General features: G+C 37.1%; 1 protein-coding gene across 1 annotated transcript; it reads right to left on the reverse strand.

Moving 5' to 3' along the window:
* Positions 1-2,152: 2,152 nt before the first annotated feature.
* On the reverse strand, positions 2,153-27,812 carry FMR1NB (FMR1 neighbor). The gene is made up of 6 exons (XM_047716633.1): positions 27,436-27,812; positions 19,847-19,966; positions 15,804-15,944; positions 14,122-14,218; positions 3,982-4,133; positions 2,153-2,283 (listed from the first exon to the last, which is right to left on the reverse strand). The coding sequence occupies exons 1-6, from the start codon at positions 27,752-27,754 to the stop codon at positions 2,267-2,269; spliced, it is 846 nt and encodes a 281-aa protein (XP_047572589.1). The 5' UTR covers positions 27,755-27,812; the 3' UTR covers positions 2,153-2,266.
* Between the last annotated feature and the right edge of the window lie 91 nt (positions 27,813-27,903).

Here is a 27,903-nt window from a genome sequence, read left to right on the forward strand (position 1 = left end):
AAGCATCCTACTCTTGATTTCAGCTCAGGTCATGATCTCTGGCTCTGGACTCAGTATGGAGTCTACTTGTCCCTCTCCCAAAACTCCTCCCCCCACTTGTGCGCTTTCTCTTTCTCTCTTAAATAAATAAATAAATCTTTAAAAAATAAAGTTCTTTTAATCTAACATCTAAATTGAAGTTGCTGCCATCCTGAACTATTTGCCATATTCCAAATATTCCATGTACTTGGGCCTTCATATATGAAATGGTCCTCCCACCACACACTGATTGCATGGGAAACACCTGTTTGTCCTTCTTACCTTCCATTTTATGCCTCTTCCTGAAGTCTGGGCTAAGTGCCCCCTGCTAAATGCTCCCATAGAACTTGGTACGCCTTCTCTCATAGCCTTGTCATTACTTCTTTACCTGGCTTCCTCTCTAGCAGGTTTGTGAGCTCCATGAGGGAAAGGCTAGCTTTATCTTGCTTGTGACTACATCCCTAGCACATAGAAAGTGCATTGCCCATAGCAGGGGCTTAATTAATGCTTGTTGAATGAATGAGTAACAAGCCAACGTAAACTTGAGCCCCATACATTTCAAAAAAGGAAAGTGAATAAGAAAGCCACTGATTTCTGTACGTTGACTTTGTATCCTGCCATGTTACTGAATTGCTGTATGAGTTCTAGTAGTTTGGGGGTGGAGTCTTTTGGGTTTTCCATATAAAGAATCATGTCATCTGCGAAGAGAGAGAGTTTGACTTCTTCATTGCCAATTTGGATACCTTTTATTTCTCTTTGTTGTCTGATTGCTATTGCTAGGACTTCTAATACTATGTTAAACAAGAGTGGTGAGAGTGGGCATCCTTGTCGTGGTCCTGATCTCAACGGGAAATAAGTCAAGCAGAGAAAGTCAATTATATGGTTTCACTTATTTGTGGAGCATAACAAATAGCATGGAGGACAAGGGGAGATGGAAAAGAGAAGGGAGTTGAGGGAAATTGGAAGGAGAGGTGAACCATGAGAGACTATGGACTCTGAAAAACAATCTGACGGTTTTGAAGGGGCAGGGGGTGGGAGGTTGGGGGATCCAGGTGGTGGGTATTGGAGAGGGCACGGATTGCATGGAGCACTGGGTGTGGTGCAAAAATAATGAATACTGTTACGCTGAAAAAATAAAAAATTTAAAAAAATAATAAAAATTTTTAAAAAAGGAAAGTGAATAATAAAGACAACTTTTAAAAACTCAGTTAATGGGGGTGCCTGGGTGGCTCAGTGGGTTAAAGCCTCTGCTTTTGGCTCAGGTCCTGATCCCAGAATCCTGGGATCCAGCCCCACATCAGGTTCTCTGCTCATCGGGAAGCCTGCTTCCTCCTCTCTCTCTCTGCCTGCCTCTCTGCCTACTTGTGATCTCTCTGTCAAATAAATTGGTTTTAAATAAATTAAATAAATAAGTAAATTAATTAATTAATTAAATTTTATTTATTTATTTGACAGAGAGATCACAAGCAGGCAGAGAGGCAGGCAGAGAGAGAGGAGGAAGCAGGCTCCCTGCTGAGCAGAGAGCCCGATGCGGGGCTCGATCCCAGGACTCTGAGATCATGACCTGAGCCGAAGGCAGCGGCTTAACCTACTGAGCCACCCAGGTGCCCCAAAATCTTTAAAAAAATAATAAAAAAATAAAAATCAGTTAATGTATGTCATAGAACACAGAACATAATTTTAAAAAAAACTAACAACAGTGTTCAGCTCTTGGTAGTAGGATTATGGATAATTTTTCCTTTCTTCTACATAACTTTATATATGAAATTTTCTATAATGAGTGTGCCTTTTATGGTAGAAAAATAATGTTATATGTTATAAAATAAGAAGAAAAACCAATTACAAAATATTTTTATGTCTTTTCTTCAAAATAAAGATAGTATCAAATACAGTGAAATATGATCACTGGGTTCCCCCATCCCCAACCACATTGCTGGAAGGTGAATAACACCATGAAATCTCTGCCTTATTTCACCCCAACAGAAGTATTATGCTGATAACATAACCGAAGTTGCAAAAATCACATTAGTACCTAAGACCTGAATTGTCACCAGTGTTTTTCATATATATTTTTTAATTCTGTAGAAACTATTTTTAATAAGAAGAACTCAGATCCTGATTTGATGCACAGAAACATAACTATCAACTTTATTTTATATTTGGAAGTAAACATGACAAAAATAAGAGCTCCATCAGGTTTAGATGACTGGAACAGGCTCTCCTCTGCTCTGAATGGTTTGTGTTCTTTTCAGCGGGAAAATAATGCTACAGGAGAAAAGTAAAATAGAGTAAAACAACTTGAAAGGACTAGTATACATACATCACACTACTTTGTTAGAAGAGGAAATGATTGCAACAAAGTTCTCAAACTCTGCATATTCAGTGTTATGTTTAACTTACGTATTTTCAGTTTGCCAGTGTATCATCTTATGTTACTGTGAGGCTAAGACAAAATACACTGTGGCAAATACAATGACAATTTCTGAATAACAAGGTGAACTTCCATGCCCCAGTAAATGGCCCACAGAAATCGTATTGTTAGCCTATTTATAAAGTCATATATGTGTGTCTGTGTGTGAATGCATAAGCACATGTATATATTGCATTAAACTTATATAAAGCAATGATATATAGGCATGTATATACATGTATGATCATAATATATATTTATGTATTACCTTAGATAGTATTTTATATATATATATATATATATAAAATACCTTATATAAGAATTTTGTTTCTTCTGAGATAAGTCACATTTCTTATTCATCTAGTCCAAACTTCTTATTTTGCAGCTTGGTGAACTGAAGCCCAGGGAAATTAAGGGAATTGCCCAAGTTACCACTGTACATAATGGCAGAACTGAGACTAAAGCCAGAGTCTCCTGACACTAAGATCAATGGTCTGTTATTCCACTCCTCTGCTTCTCTGTAACTGAGGCTAGAACTTAACAATTTAAATGTGAGTATTGCGGGGCGCCTGAGTGGCTCAGTGGGTTAAGCCTCTGCCTTCGACTCAGGTCATGATCTCGGGGTCCTCTGCTCAGCAGGGAGCCGCTTCCTCCCCTCTCTCTGCCTGCCTCTCTGCCTGCTTGTGATCTCCCTCTCTCTGTCAAATAAATAAATTTAAAAAATCTTTAAAAAAAATAAAAAAATAAATGTGAGTATTGCACTGCAATTTTCAAAGCATTTTCACTTACATTATATTGTTTAAGTGATATAAAAAAATTTCAGCTTATGGTATCAAGTTGCTGAAAGGTTAACTTGTCTGTGAAAATGCTATAAGATAATGGCCTGAGTGTCTTGACCATCCCCCAGTCCAATACTCTATTCCCTGATACCTCTCTTCTAACTGACCATTTTATTCTTAGTTGGCTCTTCCTAATTATTATGGAAGCAGGAATCTCCAAGCCTAGGAGATCTGTAAGCCTGAGGTCCAGGTAGTCCCTGCTGTATGATTCTGGGATCCCTCAACTACTCATAATACTAAATTATTTAAGTTTGGGGAGCAGGTAGCTGAAACTAACAGCTAGGATCCAGGATTGGATTGCAGATCTGTCAGATTCCTGAAGCTACCCTCTTTCGCCTGCCTATCTGGCATGGTCAGTACATATGGGGAACTACAGCCATTAGTATTTAGCGAAGGTGTCTTTCATGGAGCTGCAGAGTCAGAGCAGACAGATTCCACTTATTTCTTCTAAAGGGCTGAACTATGGATACCAAACAGCGTGGTACCCAAACAACTTGGCACCTTTCTTGTCCACCTTCCTAGAACCCAAATATCCCCAGTGATAATACTGTTTCAGAAGCTCATATCCTGTGGTCCAAACATTTGTGGGATTAAAACAAAAACAAAAACAAACAAATAAAACCAACCAACCAATGAAGCACATCAATTGAACCAAGATAGTGGTAAAACAATCAAACATTAAATACTTCAATTTTATACCCTACTGCTAATTACCTTTGGTCTCCTGCTCTTTTTCATCACCTAAACCTTCCTCCTCTTCTGCCGCTGTCCGTAACATTTCAGCATCCCTCTTTATTTTCTTTCTTTGTTTCTTCAAACCCTTTAAAATTCTGTTGACTCTCCTTCGTAAAGGATTGGCCCATTTGCTGTAATGTTAAAAATTCAAAGTGAAACCTTATTTTTCAACAGTGATAGAACAATAACAATTAGGGTTATAAAAAATGATGGGTTATAAGGAAAAGGCTATTTACCCACATAACGCTTTATACATTCCCACCTGATTATTTAACTCACCATATTTAGCAAATCTGATAGAAAATATTGCACTTGGCTCATCCATATTTATCATTGTAACCACTACTATTACTCTACATAGTGTCATTTTGATAACTTGATCCTCTTCCACAATAGTAATGCTGTCGTACCCCCCTCTGCTGACATCAATGTTACTCACACTTCAAGACCCAGCTTATGTATTATTTGCCTTGGAAACCTTCCCTTTTACTCCTAGCCTATAGAGATTCTTCTTTCCTATTAATTTAAAAACTAAATGGTAATAGTTCACATTACATTATCATCTTTAATTTTACAAGCTTACACTTTCACTGACTATTGCTATCATTTGGAATTCAGGTGCCCCAAGATCTCTCACTTTCTAAAGATCTAAGCACAAGCCAAGGAGAAAAACTAGAAATGCTCAAAGCAAAAGTAAGGATGGAAACCCAAAAGAGAAAGGAAGATTTCCATATGATGTTATGAAGAAATAATGACAGATACATAATCCTAGCCTCAGCTCAAAGCAAGGTAGTGTACAGAAGAGGACACCTGGCTCCTGACAGTGCTACTTAGGTATACAGAGCAACCAGGTTCTTAGCATGTGGGGCCCAGAGATTGACAAGCCTGCCCTTGAAATGATGACTTTGAAGGTAATATTCACTTTTCTCCCCTCAAACTGCATTACTGAGTTGTCACTGAGCTCCACCAAGTAAGACATATATGGAGCAAATAAATACTTTTTCCTCAGTTAATCATAAAAAAGTCTCCAGGCATAAATGAAATAGTGGGTGAAGGCCAAAAATGTATTTATGATTTACCTATGGCCTCTTTATGTTTTAGTGCTATTAACTTCAGTCTCAAAAAAAATAATAACTGAAACAACTATATCGTTCTCAGTCTCTTGGGGCCAGATGTGGTCCAGAGTGCAGAATATTTTGGGTTTTAGAAAGGTAATATGACATGATATACTGAATATTACATGGCACTTCCATAAGGTCTGAAGCAACATCTCATGATCAAACACAATAATATTTCTATGACAAAATATATGATTGTTCATTTTAAGCATTAACTAATGACTAGAAAATGTCTCAGGTCAGGTCAGCTCAGGTTTTGTTGCCAAATGAGTTTAAAAAAAGTTTTAGCTTTGTAGAACTTTTTGAACTTCAGAATTTTAGATAAGAAATTGGGGATTTATTCTGTTTTTCTAATATGACTTCAGTATATTTTATTTTACATAATTAAAATGACTATTTTTTTATCCATAGATTTTACTTTAAATTTAATGGAGTACATTTCACCTTAGTTGACAAAGAAAAATGCAACATGGCCTTATTATTTTGAAATGCACTGCACTAGTCTAGTCTGCAGAGAACTAGGTTTTAGGTTCAGCCTTAACATTCATTACTGAGATCCAAAGTTAGATATTCTACCCAATATCTACTGAGAATGCCCAAGAGGGAAAGTAGGGGTGAAATGATTTGTCCAAAATCCTAGAGGTGATTTTCTTCTTTTTATGTAAAATATCATATTGTGACCAGCATACTCACACTTGAAACGTACAGATCAACTTGTCTCATACTCATTCACTCGCTGACACATTTGCTCATTTATGAAATAAATACCATTCTAAATACTAGAGACATAAGATGAATAATATATGTGTCTTGCCCTCAAGAAGCTTAAAATTTAGAAGGGAAGACAGCTATATAAGCTGAATTATATCACATGGAGACAATCCAAACAGCAGTAAGCAGAGATTGGTAGGAGACAAAAAGGAAGAAGCCTGAACCAGTCTAGGTTGGTGGTCTGGGGTAAGCTTCCTAGAGGAGGTAACATCTAAGCTGAGGCCTGCATCCAGGGTAGGGAGAGCCAGATAAAGAAGAGTGTTGATGGGAAGATGTACAAGAGCTTTTCAATCAGTGGGTGGTACATTGTGTGAAAAGATCAGAGTGGCAAAGAAGTATGTTGTTTGTAAACATCAAGTAGAGTGGTGTGGGTGGAAACACTAATTGGCTCACTGGGAATTTCTTGTTATACTGATCTATACAGTTGTGAGATTATTTTTCTCTAAGAATTCCCAGGAACCTATAGATCTAGGAGCAGAGAAGTAGTGTGGATTCTATTTCAAAGAAACAAAGGAGCTGGAAAGAATGGACTCATGTATCAGACGATAGGATCCAGGCTAGATAAAGAAATCAGATAATATTAAAAGATAGAAAACAGAAGATAGGGGAAAACAGAGTTAAAGACCCTAGAGGTCCCAATGAGAATAGGTGTAGCAAGAGTAAAAGAAAAGAAAAACCTAGAGGACAAAGCACCTATAGTCAAAGAGTAGTTTGACGTTCGAAGTTTAAGATTTCAGAGACTCAGAGTTCAATTTGTGATGAATGACAAGATTTAGGATATGAGCATGAAAGTGGGTGGCCAATACAGAATACAAGAGAGATTCCTCAGAATTGAGTGCATCAGGGAACTCTGAAGCTATGGGCTTAGATGGCTCATAACATAGACAGTGAAGCTTCCCAGGTAGATGACCAGATGGAGAAGAACACAACACCTAGCAACTGCCCAGACCAAAGTAAGAGCTCGATAAATAAGGAATAAAAATAAATAATAAATAAATAATTAATAATAAATAAAAGGTCTGGAATTCAGATATTCTTTTTTTTAAGATTTGTATTTATTTATTTGACAGAGAGACAGACAGAAAGAGAGGAAATACAAGCAGGGGAAGTAGGAGAGGGAGAAGCAGGCTTCCGCTGAGCAGGGAGCCTGATGCTGGAGTTGATCCCAGGACCCTGGAATCATGACCTGAGCCCAAAGCAGATGCTTAACGACTGAGCCACCCAGGTGCCCCTGGAATCCAGATATTCTTGAATGCTTTAGAAGATCTTGAATAATATAATAAAATGAAATAATACTATCTTTGGAAGATTAATCTGGCAGGACATTACAGGATGGAATAGAAGGAGCATAGATTAGGAACCCAGGTATATGTCCAAATTGGCTTGGTAAGCATCCTTAATAACTCCCTCCTTCTTAAGGGCACAGCCATATATTCCTATCAAAGTGCCAGGAACCTTCTCCAGGACTCAACTCCTAGCCATCTTCCAAACCCCACTTACAGTTCCAACCTAGTTATATTCTCTTGTGTATAAACTCTTTGGATTAAACACCTTATTCCAGTGCCCTCTGCAGTTCTCAATCCTTTCTTTGCCCTTGGATGCTAACTAGCCTTTTGTTGTAGGACTGAATGCTTGTGTCCTTAAAACTCATATATTAAGCCCTAACTTCCAGTATGGTTATATTTGCAGACTGGGGTCTCTAAGTAATTAAGCTTAAATGAGGTCATAAGGGTGGGGCCCCAATCAGTAAAACGAATATCATTATAAAAACTAATTTTTCAGTTATTTATTTATTTATATTTTTAAAAGATTTTATTTATTTATTTGAGAAAGAGAGAGAGAGAGCACACAAGCAGGGGGAAGAACAGAGGGTGAGGAAGAAGCAGACTCCCCACTGAGCAGGGAGCCAGCCCAGGGCTGGATCCCAGGACCGTGAGATCATGACCTGAACCAAAGTCAGACACTTAACCAACTGAGCCACCCGGGTGCCACAATTTTTCATTTTTTTAAACTAAAAACCAGAGATTTTGTTTTTTTCTCTCTCTTCCCCTTCTCTCATGCATCAAGGAAAGGCCATCTGAGTACACAGTGAGAAGATGGCCATGTGCAGGAAGAGAGCCCTCGCCAGAAATCAAATCCTCTGGCATCATGATCATGGACTTCTAGCCTGCAGAATTGTGAGAAAATAAATGTCCGTTGGTTAAATCCTCTGGTCTCTGGTGTTTTGTTATGGTAGCCCTAAAGACTAATACACCTTGGCTCCTTTTTGTTCCTCTCCAGAAACCACGTAACCAGGACAGAAGTTGACAGCATACAAGACCTGGACCAAGCTGTATAAATAGGTAAATTTGAGAAGAGGCAAATCTCAGACTCATTCCAAAGGAAAGCAAAAAAAAAAAAAAAAAAAAAAAAAAAAAAAAAAAATGACAATGGATTAAGAGAATAGATTACATATTGCAAATAAAGGAAAGTAGTCACAGATGACTCTAAGGTTTCTAGTTTGGGAGACTAAAGAAATTATTGATAGAAATGGACAGATGTCAAGGGGAGATGATTTGAGAGAAAAAAAAAGATAAGTTCAGTTTTCCACAGGTTGCTTAAGGTACTAACAGAACACCTAATTCATGAAGGCAATTAGAAATTTGGAAGAGGTAGAGGTAAGGATTTCAGGATTCAGATTTTTTTTAAGATTTTTATTTATTTATTTGACAGAGAGAGAGATCACAAGTAGGCAGAGAGGCAGGCAGAGAGAGGGAGAAAGCAGGCTCCCCACTGAGCAGAGAGCCCGATGCGGTCCTGGATCCCAGGACCCTGAGACCATGACCTAAGTCCGAAGGCAGAGGCTTAACCCACTGAGCCACCCAGGCACCCCAGGATTCAGATTAAAAAAAAAAAAAAAAAAAAGATTTATTTAATTGTTTATTTATTTGGGGGGAGGAGAGAGCATGAGAAGGGGGAGGGGTAAAAGGAGAGAGGGAAGCAGACAGCCCACTGAGCAGGGAGCCAGATGTGGGGGCTTGATCCCAGGACCCTGGAATTAGGACCTGAGCCAAAGAAAGATGCTTAACTGATCAAACCACTCAGTCATCCTCCCCAGGATTCAGATTTAAAAGAGTTAATCACCCAGAGAAAACCAGAATATTACTATCAGAAAGGACCTTGGGAATTATCTAACTCAATTCTCTACTCTAACTTCAAGAGAAAACCAGTACCAAAAGAAGTTAAACTCACTATAAGACTGGTAGAGAAGACAGAACTAGAATACAGATCTTTTCAAATGTTCTTTCTGATACATACTTGTATTATTCTCTGGTAGATAAGAATAAGACTTTGGAAAACAACCACGGCTAGGAGAACAAAGAAAAGCAAACTGCGATGGATCAGAATGTAAGGGGAACAATGAAATCCAAGGAAGGAAATTTTCAAGAAAGGAGCAGTCAATAATGTACTACTATGTGACAAAAAGTTCAAGTTGGATGGGAATTGAGAAAAGGCCACTGCATTTTGCAATGAGGTTATTAGTTACTTGGCAACAAAATGTTCTTTTTAATAGTACCTACTATTCCAGAATTCTCTAAAATGCTGCCCTTGGAGTCTTTGCAATGGGAACACCTCAGACATATAATCTGCATATAATGAGATTCTCTTATTATTTCAGTAACTAAATTACTTTGAACAGGGTCCAAGAAGAACTGGCTTTATGTGAGTTTCAAATCTATAGTGACTCATGTCAGAGCAGGGTTCCAGTTTGCTCGCATTCTCATCTGATCATGTTTTATCAAAGTTCTTAGAGACTAGCCATACTTTTAAATTTTATAGACTTTATTTCCTTTCTCTGAATTCATATGTACATAATCCAGGAACTTCAAACCTTTCAGCAGTTGGTTAATTACTACATAAAGCTTTTCAAAATAACATTACTAATTATATTGTACAGTATAATGAAACACACAAACACGGGGATTTGAAAATGTAAATGCCTATTTTTAAAATTCAATGGGTGATGATTTTTAGGCAATTTTTGACACATTTATTCCCAATTCTTTACCTCCCTTTCTAAGAAACTAAGCGGTATTAAGACTATCTGCATAATGAAAACCACATTATAAATACAGAGAATCACGCAGCAGGATTTGTCTAAATGTAGAAATTTTCAGTAACAGCCATCTGGCAAGAAGCAACATTGAAAGTGTATGGGGGATGTTCTATTTACATCATCTGTGTATCAGATGATCTACAATCTTTAAAAAAATGGCTTTTTATTAGTTGAGAGAAAACATAGTTTTGTCATTTGCAGACTGAGTTCTGAATTTTTTCTTAATTCAAAGTTGCAAAAAAAAAAAAAGAAAACAAGAAAATGCACTCCATCTGAGTTTAATAGGCATGGTATTATAATATTTGAATTTTCCACCTTACCAAAGCTATGTACATACTCAAGTATCATATCACTATATAATACACAGATGTTTAACTGGCCTATGCATAGAGATTAAACTTTATCTAAAAACAGATAAAGATTAGAAACTTAATTTGACACTTGAGACTACTATTATTGGCATTCTATTACTGTAACAGGAACAATTCAGACACCGCTCTTCTCCTCTCTCCACTAGAGCCCTCCTCCCCTGCTTTCTTTTGTCCTCATCCACCTGATCTTTTCCTTTCTTCATCTCATATATAAGTCTTAAGCCAGCCAGTAACACTTAAACCTAATGAGGCTTCTGATCCCTATTAATGAGAATAAAAATGTATCTTACATAACCTTGAAGATGTAATGAATTTCAAAACTCATCTTATATGCAAGTTTAATAAGGTTATTAGTAGCAAATTCTTAGAAAGTGTTTCACTAATGCTTTCTGCTCCCTTTTGTATATGTGCAACCAGCTCAAGCGGTCTCAAGTTCTCTGTGTACCTGGTTCGTACCACACCTGAACTCAAGTCAAGTAGAAGTAAACTAGAGATTCCATTATAGATTACTCCAGGGGCAAATTTCAGCCACCTGTGCTTACAAGTGATGAGCAGTTAAGGGGGAGACTCCATCTGGATGTACTGGATTCTGTGGGAGCACCCTTCAACCTAAATCTTGTCCTCCCTTCAAAACTCAGCTCAAATAGCACCTCCACTGGTGGAGAGCTCTGCTCTCTCCCACTTATCCTGATCCCCACTGCCTCAGAACTTCGACAAGTTATTGCCACCACTCTTTTAGTCCTTAATTATATTCCGTCTTGTACTGTTATTTAATATATCATGCTTGGGACTTATTTTAAGGTAGATTTAAACTTCTTGAAAGTCGGGCCTATGTCTTGGACATTTCTGTATCCTCCCTAGCACAAGCAGTGACTAAATACGGTCAATTATGGAAAGCATGAATTAGGCACCAAAAGAATGAAATACATTGGCTCTGGAAAGTGATTATCGTCTTCCCTTAAACTGCTTTCATTTCTCCCACCTGCTCATATTACTTCTCATTTTTACTTCCTCCAACTCTTGCCTGAGGCAATCTGTAAATAAAACTCACTGTCCAAATTGCAGGAGCTGGGGAATGTCAAGACATCACTTGTTGGCTTGCAACTAATGGCTAAGAGGGGAGACGTACAACATCTGAAGGTGTGTATATTTAATGTAGAGGACAGGATCCAGCAGGAGGAGGAGCTTAAGAGTATCTTTCAGTGTCTCAAGAGTTCTTCTAACAAATAGGTCCAGATCATGTTACTGCAGATCTGCTTTTGGCTTTTAGCCCCTCTGATTTAGACAAACAACTGTGTTTGGCTACTTTCTTCTCTTTTTAAAACCACTACATATTGATTTTACTGCTGCATCTACTTCCCTTTTATGTGGTCATTTATTTTACCTACTGCAATATTTTATCTATCTCTTTATTCTTTGAAATGAACAGGAAGTGAGTTAAGGAGATAGTTCTAAAGAGATATCTTGACCCCCAAAAGGCAGAGGGATGGTTAGCAGGCTTTGGCTTCCATTTAAGCTCCTTGTTTGGTATCAAGGATAGGATCTTTATTCTATCACAATTACTAACCTTGCCTCTAACATCAGCTTACCAGGAAAAGCTTGACAGTGCCACATCCACCCTTGAACATCCATTGTTCCTGGAAATTAAGCTAAGTGGCAAGCTGCCCCCACATAATCCAGGGTCGCAACAAACCACGCAGGACGTCTGAAGGAACATGCCAGTCTTACACAAAATTGTAAAAAAAATTTAAAAAATAAACAAATAAATAAATCATAGTGAACCAAAATTTTTGGTGTTCAATAAACATACTATTCACATTGTTCAAGTCTCAAGAAGAAAATATATTCTTATCAAGGAATAATTCTTTGAATTTCATTTTAAAGAAAAATCCAGTGTACCTGAATATCCCCACAAAACTCCTTGGCAGAGACACAATACAGAGGCTATAATTAAATTATTGTACTGGGCCTGTTACACCAGGCTCCAGATTGCATGGCATAATCCTAGCCACAATTTTCTAGTAAATATTATTTCATTTTTATTCAGAGTTATCTTTTATCTGAAATCAAACTTGGAAGAAGGAAAGGTCACAAATTCCACTCCTATTCCCAATCATCTGTGGAAAGAAAGAAAATGAGAGAGGCCTAGGGATTACACACTCAGTACTGGAAACTAAGTAAAAATCGAAAGAATTGTCAGCAAACTGGAGGAGTTGAAATGCTGTGACTCCATGTGTCTTCAAAATGGTCCGAGAAAATGATATAAGCGATGAGAAACTTTAAATTACTGTAAGACTGTCTTCCAGGCTATCCAATGCCAGCTACTATATTTCTTTATTCATTCAACCACTCATTTATTCAACAAAAATATATTAAGTGCCTTAATATATATAATATATATATTAATATATATTAATATTAATATATATAATATATAATAATATATATAATATAGCACCCTGCTATGGACTGAAAATACGGTGTTGAACATGACACACTCATCAAACACAAGCAAAATGTACAAAAAAGAAAAAAAACACTTAATGACCTTTATGGAAAATAAGGTAACTTGTGTATAGTATAGTGTCGATCTTCCAGTGAAATCTAAACAAATTTTGGTAACTCAAATACCACTTTCTCATTAACTTGAATAAACACATCAGAGAAGCTTAATCTTCAATAGGTGACTTTGCTTTTTCTTTTCTTTTCTTTTTTTTAAGATTTATCCAGTCATTTGAGAGAGAGAGAGCACACATGCATGGTGCAGGAGTGAGGTGGGGGTGGGAGGTGGTGAAGGAGAGGGAGAGAAGCAGACTCCCTACTGAGCATGGAGGCTGAGGCCGAACTCCATCTCAGGACCCCGAGATCCTGACCTGAGCCGAAATCAAGAGGCGGACAACCAGCCGAGCCACCCAGGCACCCCAGGTACCTTTTCTTTCCCTGAGAACTGAAGAAAATACCTACGTGCATGGTCATGCTAGTGCCCTTATACAAACCTGAGAGTGAGTGCCTCTTTAAATTTTGTGCTCCAGGGGGCGCCTGGGTGGCTCAGTGGGTTAAAGGTCATGATCCCAGGGTCCTGGGATCGAGCCCCGCATCGGGCTCTCTGCTCTGCAGGGAGCCTGCTTCCTCCTCTCTCTCTCTCTGCCTGCCTCTCTGCCTACTTGTGATCTCTGTCAAATAAATAGGTGAAATCTTAAAAAAAAAAAAAAAATTTGTGCTCCAACTGTCTCACTCATCCTGGCCCTGCTCTTTATCTCCACATCCACTGTTCCAGTAGGTAGAGAGGCATTTTTTAAAGCCTTAGAAACATCATACCAATAGGCCACTGGGATTTTTTATAAGATGGTAAGAAGAAATCTGATACAAATTGGCTTGAAGACAGACCAAGGCTTTTAAGACCCAATAGTAGATGACCAGCTACTAGATGGAGACAACACTTCTGGGAACTCTTCTGGCTTACAGTTAATAACCACTTCCACTCACACACTCCCAGCTCACTGATGTATTTTTCCTTCCAATTGTCTGATGAGGGAAGGTACAGACTATGCAAGAGAATGTCTAAATTTATGGAAAAATAAAATAACATGCATTTAAGAATATTATGGGAACTCTATTTTGGGTTTTTCTTAAGCTACCTTCTTTTAAACAAAAGGGACCCAAACATAATCCTTGTGTTTCTAGTGCATACGAATAAATGTGTCTACACAGAAATATCCAAATACACTCAGCAATCAGCAAATAAAAGTTTATGTTTGCCTACCTCCTCCGGCAAAGAGTGCAGCAATAAATGGGCAGACATCCCAGGATGATCATGCTGATCACACCAAGCCCAAACATCCGGAACATCTGTGTAGGCTCTGTTGGTTTAATTATATCCTGTTACTTTTATGACTTAAGCAAGAGAAGCAAATCTGAGCTCTTTCATAAAGTTTTTATTTAAAAAACTACCAGTGAATAAAGCAAAATAAGGAGGTATTCTTATATGACAGGTAAACATCTTTGCTACTCTATCAGAAGCAGGAGTTTATGAAATGTTCTTGAAATACAATTAAACACTACACTTGAAATACATGCTTCCCAAAGGAAGCCTTAGCAAAATGATCCTACTGTTTTTGCTAACAAACTAGTAAGACTCATACTATATATTTCTTCCTATAGCTTAAGCGTGTTTTTTCCCTTGGCCATGTTATACATTCTCAAGCAGTCAAGGAGTGAATTAATCTATGAATAGTTAATTTGTTAAAGGAATGGCTTCTTAAATGTTTACTTCAAATTATAAAACATTGAACAAGAAATTAAGAATTTGCAGGTGAATAAGCATATTTTATTCATTTTTAAGATTTTATTTATTTATCTATTTATTTGCTTTAGAGAGAGACTAGAGGGAAGGACACAGGGAATGGGACAAGCAGACTCCACGCTGAATACAGAACCTGCTGAGAGCTTGATCTCACACCCCTGAGATTAGGACCTGAGCTGAAACCAAGAGTCAGACACTCAACCAACTGAGCCAGCTAGGTGCCCCCAGCATATTTTATTCTTATATTCATTTGGAAATGCATTCTAATGTGATTGGGGAATTATAAGTCACGGTTCAATTTTCCCCTCTATAAAGACCAAATGTCTCTTCACACATAATATAAAAACTAAACTGATGAATGAATTATAAACAACATATGACAGTGTTGAAATTGTAATACTATATTCATGATCAGGTTTCAGTTTCCATTATTAATACTAAATATTCAACAAAGAGCTGTAAATTGAATAGGGACTATATTAATCTAAGACATTGTTTTGCATGCATCCTTTTTGTAGTATTTGTTAGTGTTTAATCATATCTAATATGCCCTCATGGGACCAACTGGTAATATGTCCCTACTGTCCAAATGCAGGAGCAAAAACAGATGGTCTAGTTCTTAAAACTTTGTAAAGAGAAAAAAAAAAAAACCTTAAGAACCTGATTCAAAAATAATAGAACAAAAAGAAACTAATAAACAAACCTTAACAAGGAACATTTGAGTCTATTGTTACATACCGAGATGTTGAAGAAAAGATAAATGGGAAGAATTCTACTCAAGTAGGAAGAGAAGTTAAGATGAGAAAAATAAGCTAAGGCATGCCTGATTGGTATCTTCTCCCAGGCACTGAGGGTCATGTATCATAAAGTCTGAAATCTTTTGAAGAAGACAGAGAGTGGCCAAAGCAAAAGAAAAGATAAGACTAATTCTGAACTGCCAAAGTCACATCCAAGGGCTAAGCAGAAACTCTTCATGAATAGATGCCGAACGACCTCAGGGCTTTCACAGAGTGTTGCTCTAGGGCTGGGAGCCCCCTTTAGGTGTGAAGCAGGGAGATCGAAATTTAAATTTATGCCATTGTGACCTATTTACTTGATATTTTTTAAAAAGAAATAAAATAAATGTAAGAGGATGAACTTACTGTCTTTTAATGGGGTAAAACAGCTGAAGTTACTGGTCCTGAAGGATGTATAACAGCATTTGTATCCCAAACATTCACTCCTGTCATAATCTTGCAGCTCATTGCAAGCCTTCACCACCTGATTCACCTTTGGAATGCACGCTTTCAGAAACAAAATCCAAGAAAAAGAACTCAGTATGGTTAATAAGCATTTTCCCTAATTAAATAATGACTGCAAAACAAAAAAAATCATTCAAACTGGTGCATTTAAAGACTGGATAACATATGCAAAGTGATGAATGCTGAAAAGAATAAGAGTTAAGCTAAAAATTATCACAAAGTTATTAACATCACATTTCAATTCTAGATGAACTGCAGAAAAATATAAATTGTTAACAGGTCATTGGTAAGGCAGTTTTAAAAGGACTATAGATTATAAACTATAGTAGGATATGTAGTGGGATACATATATAAAACAGAAGGGGCTAAATAACAAGAAATATCAAATGTCTTTAAAACCGACACCTTGTTAAAATAATACCATTGATATCCTCTCATTCAATTCTTCTAAGCTACAGAAATTCATTAAATATGTCAATGAAAATGAATATAAGTAAAATTCACAGTTTATTGCTAGAGTATAAGGTAAGTGGTACTACTGATATTGACCTACTTTCTATGAACACTTACCATATTAGCACTACAGTATGTTTTAAGATTCTTCCTTTTGGCCTTAAATTATGTCTCTATAATTTTGAATAGGCAATGATTTATAGCATGAACACCAAGGTTCATGCAACTGCAATAAATCCATACATACCTAAATCTATAAGATTTGCAAGCTCATGAATAGATAAATAAATAAAGATGCACAAGCTCAAATACCTGATTTTAAAAAATCCTGTTTTATAAGCAAATGACGTATAAACAAATGACAACCAAATAGACAGACATCATGTTTTATATTCAAAAAGAAAACTTCCACAGTATGGCTTAAGGCCAACATAAATTCAGTTCACTCTCCAATACGATCAACAACTACGGACTTAGAAAAGTAATAACTGATATTTCATGATCGCTCCAAAGAACTTTAATGTCAACAAAGAACAATATCATGGTTACAGGCATACATAATTTTTTATCTCTTAGTATATATATATACTATTTTATTTTATAAAAAATATATATATATAAAATATATATATATTTTTTGTTTACACACTTCATATACTATATATATACTAAAAGATAAAAAATTATAAAAAATGAATATATGTGTGTGTGTGTGTGTATATATATATACACATATATATACATATATATGTGTATATATATATACACACACACACACATACATATATTCATTCTCCTTTTTAAAGTTTGGCAATTCCTAAAACTAAAGTAAAAGTAATAATAGCTACCATTCACTAGGTATCTATTTGGGCCAGGTTCCTTGCTTTATACACATTTCTAATTTTCACAACAAACTCTCAAAATGAGTTTCAAAACCCCCATTCTAGAAATAAAGAATCAAAGTAATCTGCAAGGCCATAAATTTAATGCATTTCTAGCTGACTTGGATATTCATTTCCCACACATTTTATACATGTGAGAGTTTGGTCTACTTTCTTTTTATCTGATAGAGAGAGAGAGAGATCACAAGTAGGCAGAAAGGCAGGCACAGAGAGCGGAAGCAGGCTCCCCACTGAGTAGAGAGTCCGATGTGGGCCTCGATCCCAGGACCCTGAGACCATGACATGAGCCAAAAGCAGAGGCTTAACCCACTGAGCCACCCAGGCACCTGGTCTACTTTCTTGTTATATACACTGGGCAATCTATTCTCCAATTCTGCCAGGCCCACAGTGATTTCCTCCCCCAGGCTGGACTGCATTGGGAATACCATGTTCATTCCTAGGCACCAGACACTCAAAAAAGGGTGACTAGAGTCAGGGCCTGGTCAAAGATGGTATGAACTTACTGCGTGTTGAATTTACTATTGGCATTGCTCAAAGACCAATTTCCAGGAATGGAAGTCAAAGAAGAGATTTTAAATCACAGAAGAGACTGGACTGTATGATCTCTAAGATCCCATCTAATGTTGAACTTCTGTTATTTTATACTGAAATTGCATCTGATGGACTTTATGCCAGATACTAAAATTAGCTTTCAGACTTAAATTACCAAGACACCTGTATTTTGAAGAATAAAAAGGGTAGACTAATTTTTATCAGGTTTCTGTATATAATTTTGTCCAAAGAGAGAACAATCATGTGACCTCTCGAGCTTCCCTGCCAGTCTCAAGGTTATCACTTTAATGAGCAAGAGATAAATCTTTGATGAACAACAGCCTGATGACAAAACGGCAGGCTTTTTTTTTTTTTTTTTTTTAGTGCTTATGTGGGGAGAGTGTTCCTTTTCAATTATACACGGGAGGAAATAAATTGGTTAAAAGTACTTCACATCTTATGAACTCGTAGTTATTCTTTTCAAAGAGAAAGCATATACATTTTCATAAATATTTAATCCCTGTTTTTGAAAGATTTGAATCAACCTGGGCCCAAAGTTTCTTTTAAAATGAACAGTCTGATTTTGTTGGGCGTTTCATACCAGGTTGAAGGAATATTTTGGAATGCAGATATTCATATTTAAGCTATTTTTAAAGGTGGCTTCAGTGTTTGTATAATGTTACTAGAGGTAATTATGGGACAGTGTATGCCTGTTATCTCCATAAGCTCTAAAGCTTAAATCATCATCTGTTGTTGTTTATGAACAACTTTGGCACTCAGTAACCATTTTTTAAGTTTCACAATATACCACCTTCTCAAATTTCTTTCTTTTTTTTAAAAGTTTTTATTTCTATTTTTTAAAGATTTATTTATTTGTTTTAGAGAGAGTGTGTGTGAGCTGGGATGCAGGGCAGGGCAGAGAGAGAGGGAGAGAAGCAAACTCCTGGCTGAGTGTGGAGCACCATGAAAGGCTCAATCTCATGACCCTGAGATCATAACCTGAGTTGAAATCAAGAATTGGATGCTTAACTGACTGAGCCACTGAGGCACCCTGATTTTTATTTTTATTTTTTTACAGTAAACTCTATGCCCAACATGGGGCTTAAACTTACAACCCCAAGATTGAGATGCTCTACCGACTGAGCCAGCCAGGCAACCCCTCAAATTTCTCTTTGTTCACTCAACTTGACCATGACCATTTTTAAAGTTTATTTAAGGTCCTCATTTATTTTGTTATTCTCATTAGTAGTAGGTGTTATAATGCCTGTTTTGTACTGGATGAAACCAATATAGAGAACTGTTAAGAGATTTATGCAAGATCACAGAAAAATTAAGTGGTAGACCCTGAAATTAAACAATGGATACAATTTTGTGCTTATATATGTACATCAAATTTTGTTAGAATAAATTCTCATGATTTTTAATAAAAGCTTCATCCTTGTAATTCACGTATCAATTTATTTGAAGATTCTCCTTGAAAGGGCACCACATGCTGTAGAAAATGACACATGTTTATTTGTGGTTAATAATTCTCAGGGGTCATCATGTGCTTGATAAACACATTATATACAGAATCACAAAAATATGATGTGACTTGAAACCTGAACTTTTTATCATTAAAACAGATGGGAGAACATCTGGTATAATCCATAACATCAGAGCCACACAGTTCCCTGATTAGTGCTAAAGAAGATATTGATTTCACAATATTGTGTCAGTGACGAAATTTCAGGCAATGCCAGTAAGATAAATTATGAAAGGTTTAGATATTTGTGAAGGAGAAGCATTTCCATAAAGAGTTAACATTTATGGAATGTCTTAAAAGTACATTTTCAGGTCATCCTCACAATTCTTTGTGGTATTTTCATTTTAAAGATGAGGACACTGAAGTTCAGAGATATTACCTCGCCTAAGGCAAAGGGCAGAATCAGCATTAAAACTCAGGTCTGGCTCTCCCCGGTGCCAATAGCCCACACTGCCTCCTAAACATGTAATTACTCTTCAAAAAGAGAACAGTGGGAGGAAAAAAAAAAAAAAAAAAAAAAACAAAGAACTTACTTGTTGGAAAGAAAAACTTTAACAGAGCTTCCCGAATGGAAGTTTTTTCCAGAGACCGTCCATTAGCATTTTCACCGCTCCACAGAATACGTTCACTTGGAGACACAGAATTCGAGAACCCTTAAGAAACAGTGAAATTATTAATCCCAAAGTATAAAGCATTGATCACTTTTTATGACCCTTTAGTAGTAATTACCTTTTGCTTAGTTAAATTAATTATGGAAAGTCTAAGGACTAACAGGTATTATACTTACATCTCATAACAGCTTAGGTACTATTAATCAGAATGTGATTCTGCTGAAAACTGAAAAACTAAGTATTAATATTTTAAAATTTTTTAATTAAAAATAATTAATTTTAAAATGCTTAAGCCATGGGCTAACACATCTTATTATTGTGCTATAAACTGAATTAAAATACTGAATTTGCCTCTGACAAACAACATTAACATTCAGAGGCCCAACCAATTAAAAACTTGGAAACAGTATGTATCCCAACTAAATCAGACCCCATCACAGAAACTCTTGGCATATATTGATGGCTTCTTTATTTACTGATAAAAATGAAGCCCTTAGACATTGTAAAACTCTCCTTATCCTTCTTCCTCAACACTTTAAACAGACTGCTGTTAGTTTTATTTGCATCATTCCCTCTGATACAAGAGGAAAGTATATCTGTCTTTGTTCCTGTAGCATGGATTTGTCCATATCATTCAATATTTTTCAAGACAATCTTTAATAATTTCACAGTATTCCATTATATGGCCCTATTACAACTAAGTTAACCATTCCCCCATAGAAAGACATTTAAGTTATTCACAATATATTGATATTATAAAGAATACTGCATAGAACTCATAGATACAAAAACAAAACAAAACTCATAGACAAGGAAGAGATTGGTGGTTGCCAGAGACAGGTGGTAGGGGTAGGTGAAATGGGTTAAAGGAATCAAAAGGTACAAAATTCCAGGTATAAAATAAATAAGTTCTGGGGATGTAATGTACAACACCTTGACTGTAGTTAATAATACTGTATTGCATATTTAAAGTTGCTAATAATACTGTATTGCATATTTAAAGTTGCTAAGAGAGTAGATCTCAAAAGTTTCCATCACAAGAAAAAATCATTTGTAACTATGTACGATAATAGATGTCAACTAGAATTATTGTGATCATTTTGCAATATATACAAATATCTAATCATTATGTTGTACACCTGAAACTAATATCATGTTATATGTCAATTATACGTCAGTGAGAAAAAAAGAAAGAACACTGTAATGATAACCACTGGAACTATATATTTGCCAATAGCTATGAAAAATACCTTAGGATAAATTAGTAAAGAATGGCTCTTGATTTTGGTGACACTACCTTCTAGCAAGCCTGCCCAAAAGTACACTTCTACCAGTAGTGCAGGTAAATACCAGTTTTCTCGCACCCTAGACTTTTTGTTGCTGTTTGCCAGTTTGATGGCGAAATTAATGGTATTTCTTTTGTTTTAATTGCACCTTCAGTCATCAGTGAGCTTACATCTTTCATACATTTGTTGTATAATAGAGAACTTAAGCTTTAGTCCGTCACATATGTTACAAATATTTTTCAAGGTAGTCAGCTATCTTTATAATTTGTATGATGTTTTGGGAAGTTCAAAAGTTTCAAGTGTTTTATGTAATCAAATGTATCAATCTCTTCCTTTACTATTTCTGCCTTTTGGGTCATGTTTAGAAAGATATTCTAAATTCCAATATTTCCTTCTACCACTTTTTTTAAAGATTTTATTTATTTATTTGAATGACAGAGAGTGAGTGAGAGAGAGCACAAGCCAGGGGAGGCACAGAGAGAGAGGGAGGAGCAGACTCCTTGCTGAGCAGGGAGCCAGATGTGGGACTCCATCCCAGTACCCTGGGATCATGACCTGAGCTAAAGGCAGGCACTTAACTGACTGAGTCACCCAGGTGCCTTCCTCCTAACACTTTTGAAATTCATATCTTTAATCCACCTGGAATATATTATGAAGTAGGGATGCTTTTTTTCTAGTTGTCCAAATACATAAAGTCCATCCTTTCCTACTTATGATACTGCCATCATATTCTAGGTCATTAAAGAGTTATAAATCTGATTCTTGAATTTTCTACTCTGTTCCATGACTGTATGTGTTCATGAACCAATAGCACCACTGTTATAATTTATCTTACACTGTTATATGTTTTAATAACTGATCTGGCAATCCTTTCATTAGTCTTCATTATCAAAATTTTATTCTTAACTCTGAAGAATTTTTTAGATGAAGCTTAGAATCATTTTATCAAGTCAAAAAAATTAATAATATTTTTATTGCAATTATGTTCACTTATTTAAAATTCATTAAAAATATTTATTGTGTGTCTCATGTGCTTGGCACGAATTCAGTTATATGTCAGCTCATTTGAAATGAAGTGATAACTGTACAGTATTTTTTCACCCAATAATAGGTTTGTTTTCTCCACTCATTCAACTCTCTTCTTCTCTCCCTGAGTAAGGTTTATTGTTAGATTCATGCAGGTCCCATGCCTTATTCTTACTATGTTTACTCCCTAATATCATATATATTTTGCTATGTGAATATAATCTATTTCATTACATTTTCTAGTTGATTTATTGCTGGTATGTAAGAAAGCTATTGATTTGGGTTCATGTATATTCTGATTTACTACCTTATTTGACGCTCTTTAGCTCTCCACTGTTCTCCAGTTTCATTCCAGATCTATACAATCATATTATCACTAAATATAGATGGTTTTGCCTCCTTTCTTTCCAATACTAACAGCTCATTTCTTTTTCTTCTCTCACTTCATTGCTAGAACTTCTGAAACTATGGTGAAAAACAGCTTGGATAATGGGCATACTATAGTCGATCCTGACTCTAATGAGAATGCACTAGTGTTTCAACATTAAGTATAACTGGCTGCTGACTTGATGTGTGTGTGTGTATGTGTGTATATATATATATATATATATATATATATATATATGATAGGATATCAAAATTACCAACGACACCAAAAAAAGTTGACATAACTCACCATACAGCAAACCTTTATAAAATCCCCCTTAACATCTCTATTCTTTCATCCCAGGGAGCAGTTAAACTGTCCTTTCCTCTCTCCAAAATCTCCCATCATCCCTCATCTAAGTCTTCTCAGATCTTCCTCTTCACCCTATTAGGCTCCAGACTCTTTCTCCTCTGGCATTGTATTTCATAGGCAGAATAACTCCATCCTCTCTGCCTCTAATTTGCATGTGTACACTCATTATGCTCAGCAAACAAAAGATTAGGCACCAGCGTCCTTAAAAGGCAGGAAGAAATGGTATAAAAAAAAAAAAACAATTATGTTTCCCCGTCACAAAGAATTTTATTTTTTAATTTCCCTGTTACAAAAAAAAGACTGAAAATCTAACTACATTTAAAAAAGAAAAAAACAGACTCAAAGCTGCAGGATCCATGGGTATGAGACCTGTGCAATCTACAGAGTCTGGCTCTTAGAAGGACCCTACTCTTGGGGTCCTAGTTCTGCTATCATCTTGAAATGTGTAATAAATTTTGAACAAGGGACCTTGTATTTTCATTATGCAAATTATGTTGCCAACCCTACTCAGCAGGAAAGTCTCTCAGATGAGGAACTGTATTAAAGAGTGAGGAGACAGAATGGGAGTAGTGGCTAATGGTATCACATTGGAGAAGATTCGGTTGGGACTTTCTGGGCTTTGGTCTCAAATAGACCTGAATTTGCATTCTGGCTCTGCTACATAATCGTTGGTGAACTTCAAATCAGTAAACTTCTCTTTGCCTCAATTTATTCATCTGTAAAATGGAGATAATGTTTATTTTGAAGGATTGTAAGGAGTAAATGAAGTAAAAAATGAAGTGCTTAGTACAATGTAAAACAGGTAAATATTTTGTCATACATCCTCCATTGTTTATTTTAATTTTATTGCTTATAATTTTGAATTTAATAACATTACTTTGTTTTCAGGATATTTATTTTTATAAATAATTGTCATAGTAGCAAATGTGACCAGTTTTCAATTTATAATTGTGCTACAGTTTCCTTTTAAAATATATATATTTATGTTAAAAAAGTGGGGCAGTTCAACAAAAGATGAAAAACTGGTAACATTAAGATAATCAAGAACTATGCAGGTGTTATACAAATGACTGAGGCAGGAGAAACACTTATCTAGTGAAATCTCAATTTTTAGACAAGATAACAGAAACCTAAAGAGGTAAGGTGACTCATCAAAGGTCACACAGCATGTCAGTGGCAGAATCAAGATAACTTAGGTCTCCTAACTCCTAATTCAGAGCTCCTCCAAACACACCACATGCACAAATGGTTAAAACAAGAGCAAGCATGGTGCTTAATGAGGTACATGGCAAGCAGCCAGACCTTCTTTTAATATGCACTGCCTCGTTCATTCCCCATGGAGAGCAGGTAAGTGAAGTATTCTAATATAATAATACAGAAACTAGTCACATGGTTTTGTCAATGGAGCTGAAGTATTTTGAAAATACTACCTATTAGTAAATCTTTATTTCTTGTTTTATGTTTTAAATCTCCCTGAAAAAGATGTGCAATGAAGACTGATTCAATAGGTTACAGAAAATTGGTAAAATAGGTGGGATCAAATTCTCAGTCCCCAATCTGCTAGCGTCCTCATCCTGTATGTCACCAGTCTTTATGTCTTCTACATAAATATAACCTGAAAAGCAAAGTGGCTTGGGGACCCAAATGAAAATATGAAACTAGAAATATCCCGGAGCTACCTCAAGTCCTTCAACTTCAAATTCCATTGGTGACAAGTCTAAAAGAACTCAGAAGTGTCTGTCTAGGAAAGAGAAGGGGAAATTTAGCTCTAGGACCATGTAACTTGCTTTCACCATAATCCTCCAGGCCATGGAGGCCACTTACTCTTCAGTGTGTATTAGTTTGCTAAGGTTGCTGAAACAAAGAACCATAAACTGGGTGACTTAAACAATAGAAACTGATTGTCTTACAATTCTGGAGGCTAGAAGTCCCAAAATCAAGATGTCAATAGGATTGGTTCCTTCTGAGGGCTGGGAAGAAAACCTCTCTCCTTGGCTTATATACAGCAGTCTTCTTCCTGTGTCTATTCATTTGGTCTTTTCTCTATGAATGTCTAACTCTGTGTCCAAATTCCCCCTTTCTATAAGGACACCAGTCCTATTGGATTAGGGCTCACTTCATTTTAATTTGATTACCTCTATAAAAACCTTTTCCCCAAATAAAGTCACATTCTGAGGTACTTTGGTTTAAAATTCTAACTTTTTTTCTGGAAGGGACACAATTCAACCCATAACACACTGCATTTAGTTAAATTAATTAAGTTAAATCATTTAAAATGCAAAAAATTACTTAATCCATCCAGTCACATATCACCTCCTGGGAATCTGGGAAATCTGACAATATAAAGAATGAATCATGGATTATTTTAGGAGAAAACATGTTAAACCTATATTGGAAAAAGTCCCCAAGGAAATAAAGAAATCACACTGAATAACAGTATTCTTTTTTTGTAAGAGTTCCACTCAAAATAGAAATAGAAAATGAAGAAATCATGGACTAAGAAAAAAATGATGTACAATTTATAGTTTTGTTTTTTAACTTACTTTTTCAGAGAATGAAAAAGCTCTCAGTTTGTAAGGCTCTGAAATGTATTTGTAACTAACATTTACAAATACAGTAAAAGTAATTCAGAAATACTTTGGTATTTTAGATGAATAGAAGAAAAAATAAATATGAATAATTTGAAGTAATATGATTTGCAAGCAATCATTTAAAAAGTATCTTAAGATATTTGTGAAAGAGCAAAAATTATATTTTCCCAACTTATGTAAAATAGCTGATAGAAGAATGAACAGCATATACTTTATTTAACTTTGAATTTCATCCCCCACCAAAAGTTACAAACCCACAAAGTTATGACATAGTATACAGAGGTCTGTTCCATTTACTTACAATGCCTCTGCTCAATTTTTGCCTCCTTCTTTGACTGTAAGAGGACCTTGGTTGGGGGGATGGAAGGTCCTGGAGCAGGCAGGGAAAGAGAAGTCCTTGAGCTTAGAGGTGGAGGGATAAGGTTGGAGCTTGAGTGAGGGAGAAAGACTGTGGGAAAGCCAAGGCCTTTATGCAGATGAGGAGACAGAATACCATTGAGAGGGAGCTGTGAGGGAGGGCAGGCCAGGGGTTAAGGTAGAGAAGGTACTTTTGAGAAGGCCAACTTGGAGCTAAGGAGAGAAGGCTGTGGGGAAAGGAAAAGTATTTGAGTGAGGGACAAGAAATATTTGAAGAAGGAGGTGGGAAAGACTTTGAGGAAAATGAGGCAGCAAGACCAATGAGTAGACGGAAAAGAAGGCTCTGGGGCAGAAGGAGAGAGTACTTCTGAGCAGTGAGGGAGGAAAAACTTAAGGGTAGGGAGAAGGAGGGCCTTTGGCGGGCTGAAAGAGGCCTCTAAAAGGATAGTGAGCAAAGAAGGCCTGAAGGAGGGTAAATAAGGAGGTAAGAAGGATTTTGAGCAAGGGGAGGAGGGACTTCGTGACATTAAGTTAGAGAGAGGACGGCATGAAGTTAGTGAATGAAGGCATTTTTCCAAGGGAGGTCTGGAGTGAAGACCTGGAGCGAGGGGAATCAAGGGCTTTGTGAGATAAAGAAGAAAGGCTTTTGAGGAAGGGGAGAGGAGGCCTGTAAGGTGAGCAAAGGAAAGTCATCCTGGGGAGGTGAAGAATGAAAAGACCTTGATTGAAAGTTTGAGCGGTGAAGGAGGGAATACATCTACCAGGTAAGGTGACAGAGAGAAGGCCTTTAGGAGTATAAGTAAAGAACACGTTTTTAAGAAAAGGAGGAAATTGCAATTCTGCTCCTAGGTATATGCCCAAGAGGGCTGAAATCACATTGACACAAACACTGTACACAAATATTCACAGCAATATTACTCATAATAACCGACAATCAGAAATAACCCAAATGCCCAGAACATAATCAGTCTATACACAAAATGCAGGATATTCATGCAATGGAATATTATTCATCCATTAAGATGAAATGAAGTACTGATATGTACTACAACAGGTGTATATCTCAAAAAACGTCATGCTAAGTAAAAGAAGCTGGATTTTCACTTGGGTGGATGAAAACATTTTAGAACCAGGTAACGGCAGTGGCTTTGCAACAGTGAAATATACTAAATGCCACCAACTCATTCGCTATAAAACGGGCCATTTTCTGGGAGGGAAATTCACCTCCGTTTTTCAAAAAAAAAAAAAGGCAGGGGGCTGAGGGAGATTAGAATTTGAGAATTTTGTAGGTTGGAAGTCGGCAAAGGGAGGTCACGATGAAAGGCCCCGGGAGGAAAGGGCTTTGAGAGGGGCTCTGAGGGGCTCGAAAGGGGAGAGATTAGGGGATTAGAGGGAGGAGAAGCGGGGAGGTGGAGAGGAGCGGGGGGGGGGGGGGGGGGGGCGGGGTGGAGCAGGGGCGGGAGGTAGAGACGCAACTGCGTGGCTCGGCAGAGGCTGGCCACGGCCACTCACCAGCGTTCAGGTAGTAGCACAGCAAAAGCAGCATCCAGACGGTAAGCAAGAGCAGCCCAAAGCACTTGTGGACCCACATCTTCAGCAGAGAATGGCGCGTCTCCGCCCGCAGGCCTCGCAGAGACGCTTGCCAGCCGGGCTGAGGCGTGGCTGCCATGAGGGCCTGGTGCCCGGGGATGCTGCCCCCTGGGTGCGACCCGATGGCTGCATTATCCGCACTACACCCCGCCTCACAACCTAGCAGCCTGGAGCGAGGCCCTCGCAGGACCCTGGGCGTTGATCTAGTCCTCCCCCGAATCAACCTCCCCTCGGAAGCCATGGCTCTGGGTCGCTGCCTTACCGAAGTGACGCATCAGTGCCACGGACCCATGACCCAAAAGCCCCCACGGTGATGACGTAGACGTGGCCCCCCTCAGTCTCACGTGCCAGGCCCCGCCTCTTTTTAACGGCCGTCCTATTTTCTTGTGC

The sequence above is a fragment of the Lutra lutra genome, chromosome X (assembly GCF_902655055.1).
Source record: "Lutra lutra chromosome X, mLutLut1.2, whole genome shotgun sequence".
NCBI classification, from domain to species: domain Eukaryota; kingdom Metazoa; phylum Chordata; class Mammalia; order Carnivora; family Mustelidae; genus Lutra; species Lutra lutra.

Bases quoted from the DNA above. Each gene is read 5' to 3' on its own strand.
- FMR1NB (XM_047716633.1), bottom strand. From the start codon at position 27,754: ATGGCTTCCGAGGGGAGGTTGATTCGGGGGAGGACTAGATCAACGCCC. The intron at 19,967-27,435 runs GTGAGTGGCCGT...CTGTTTCTTAAG, and splicing joins GTGCTACTACCTGAACGCTG to GGTTCTCGAATTCTGTGTCT. The intron at 14,219-15,803 runs GTAAGTTCATCC...TTAAACCAACAG, and splicing joins TTTTACCCCATTAAAAGACA to AGCCTACACAGATGTTCCGG.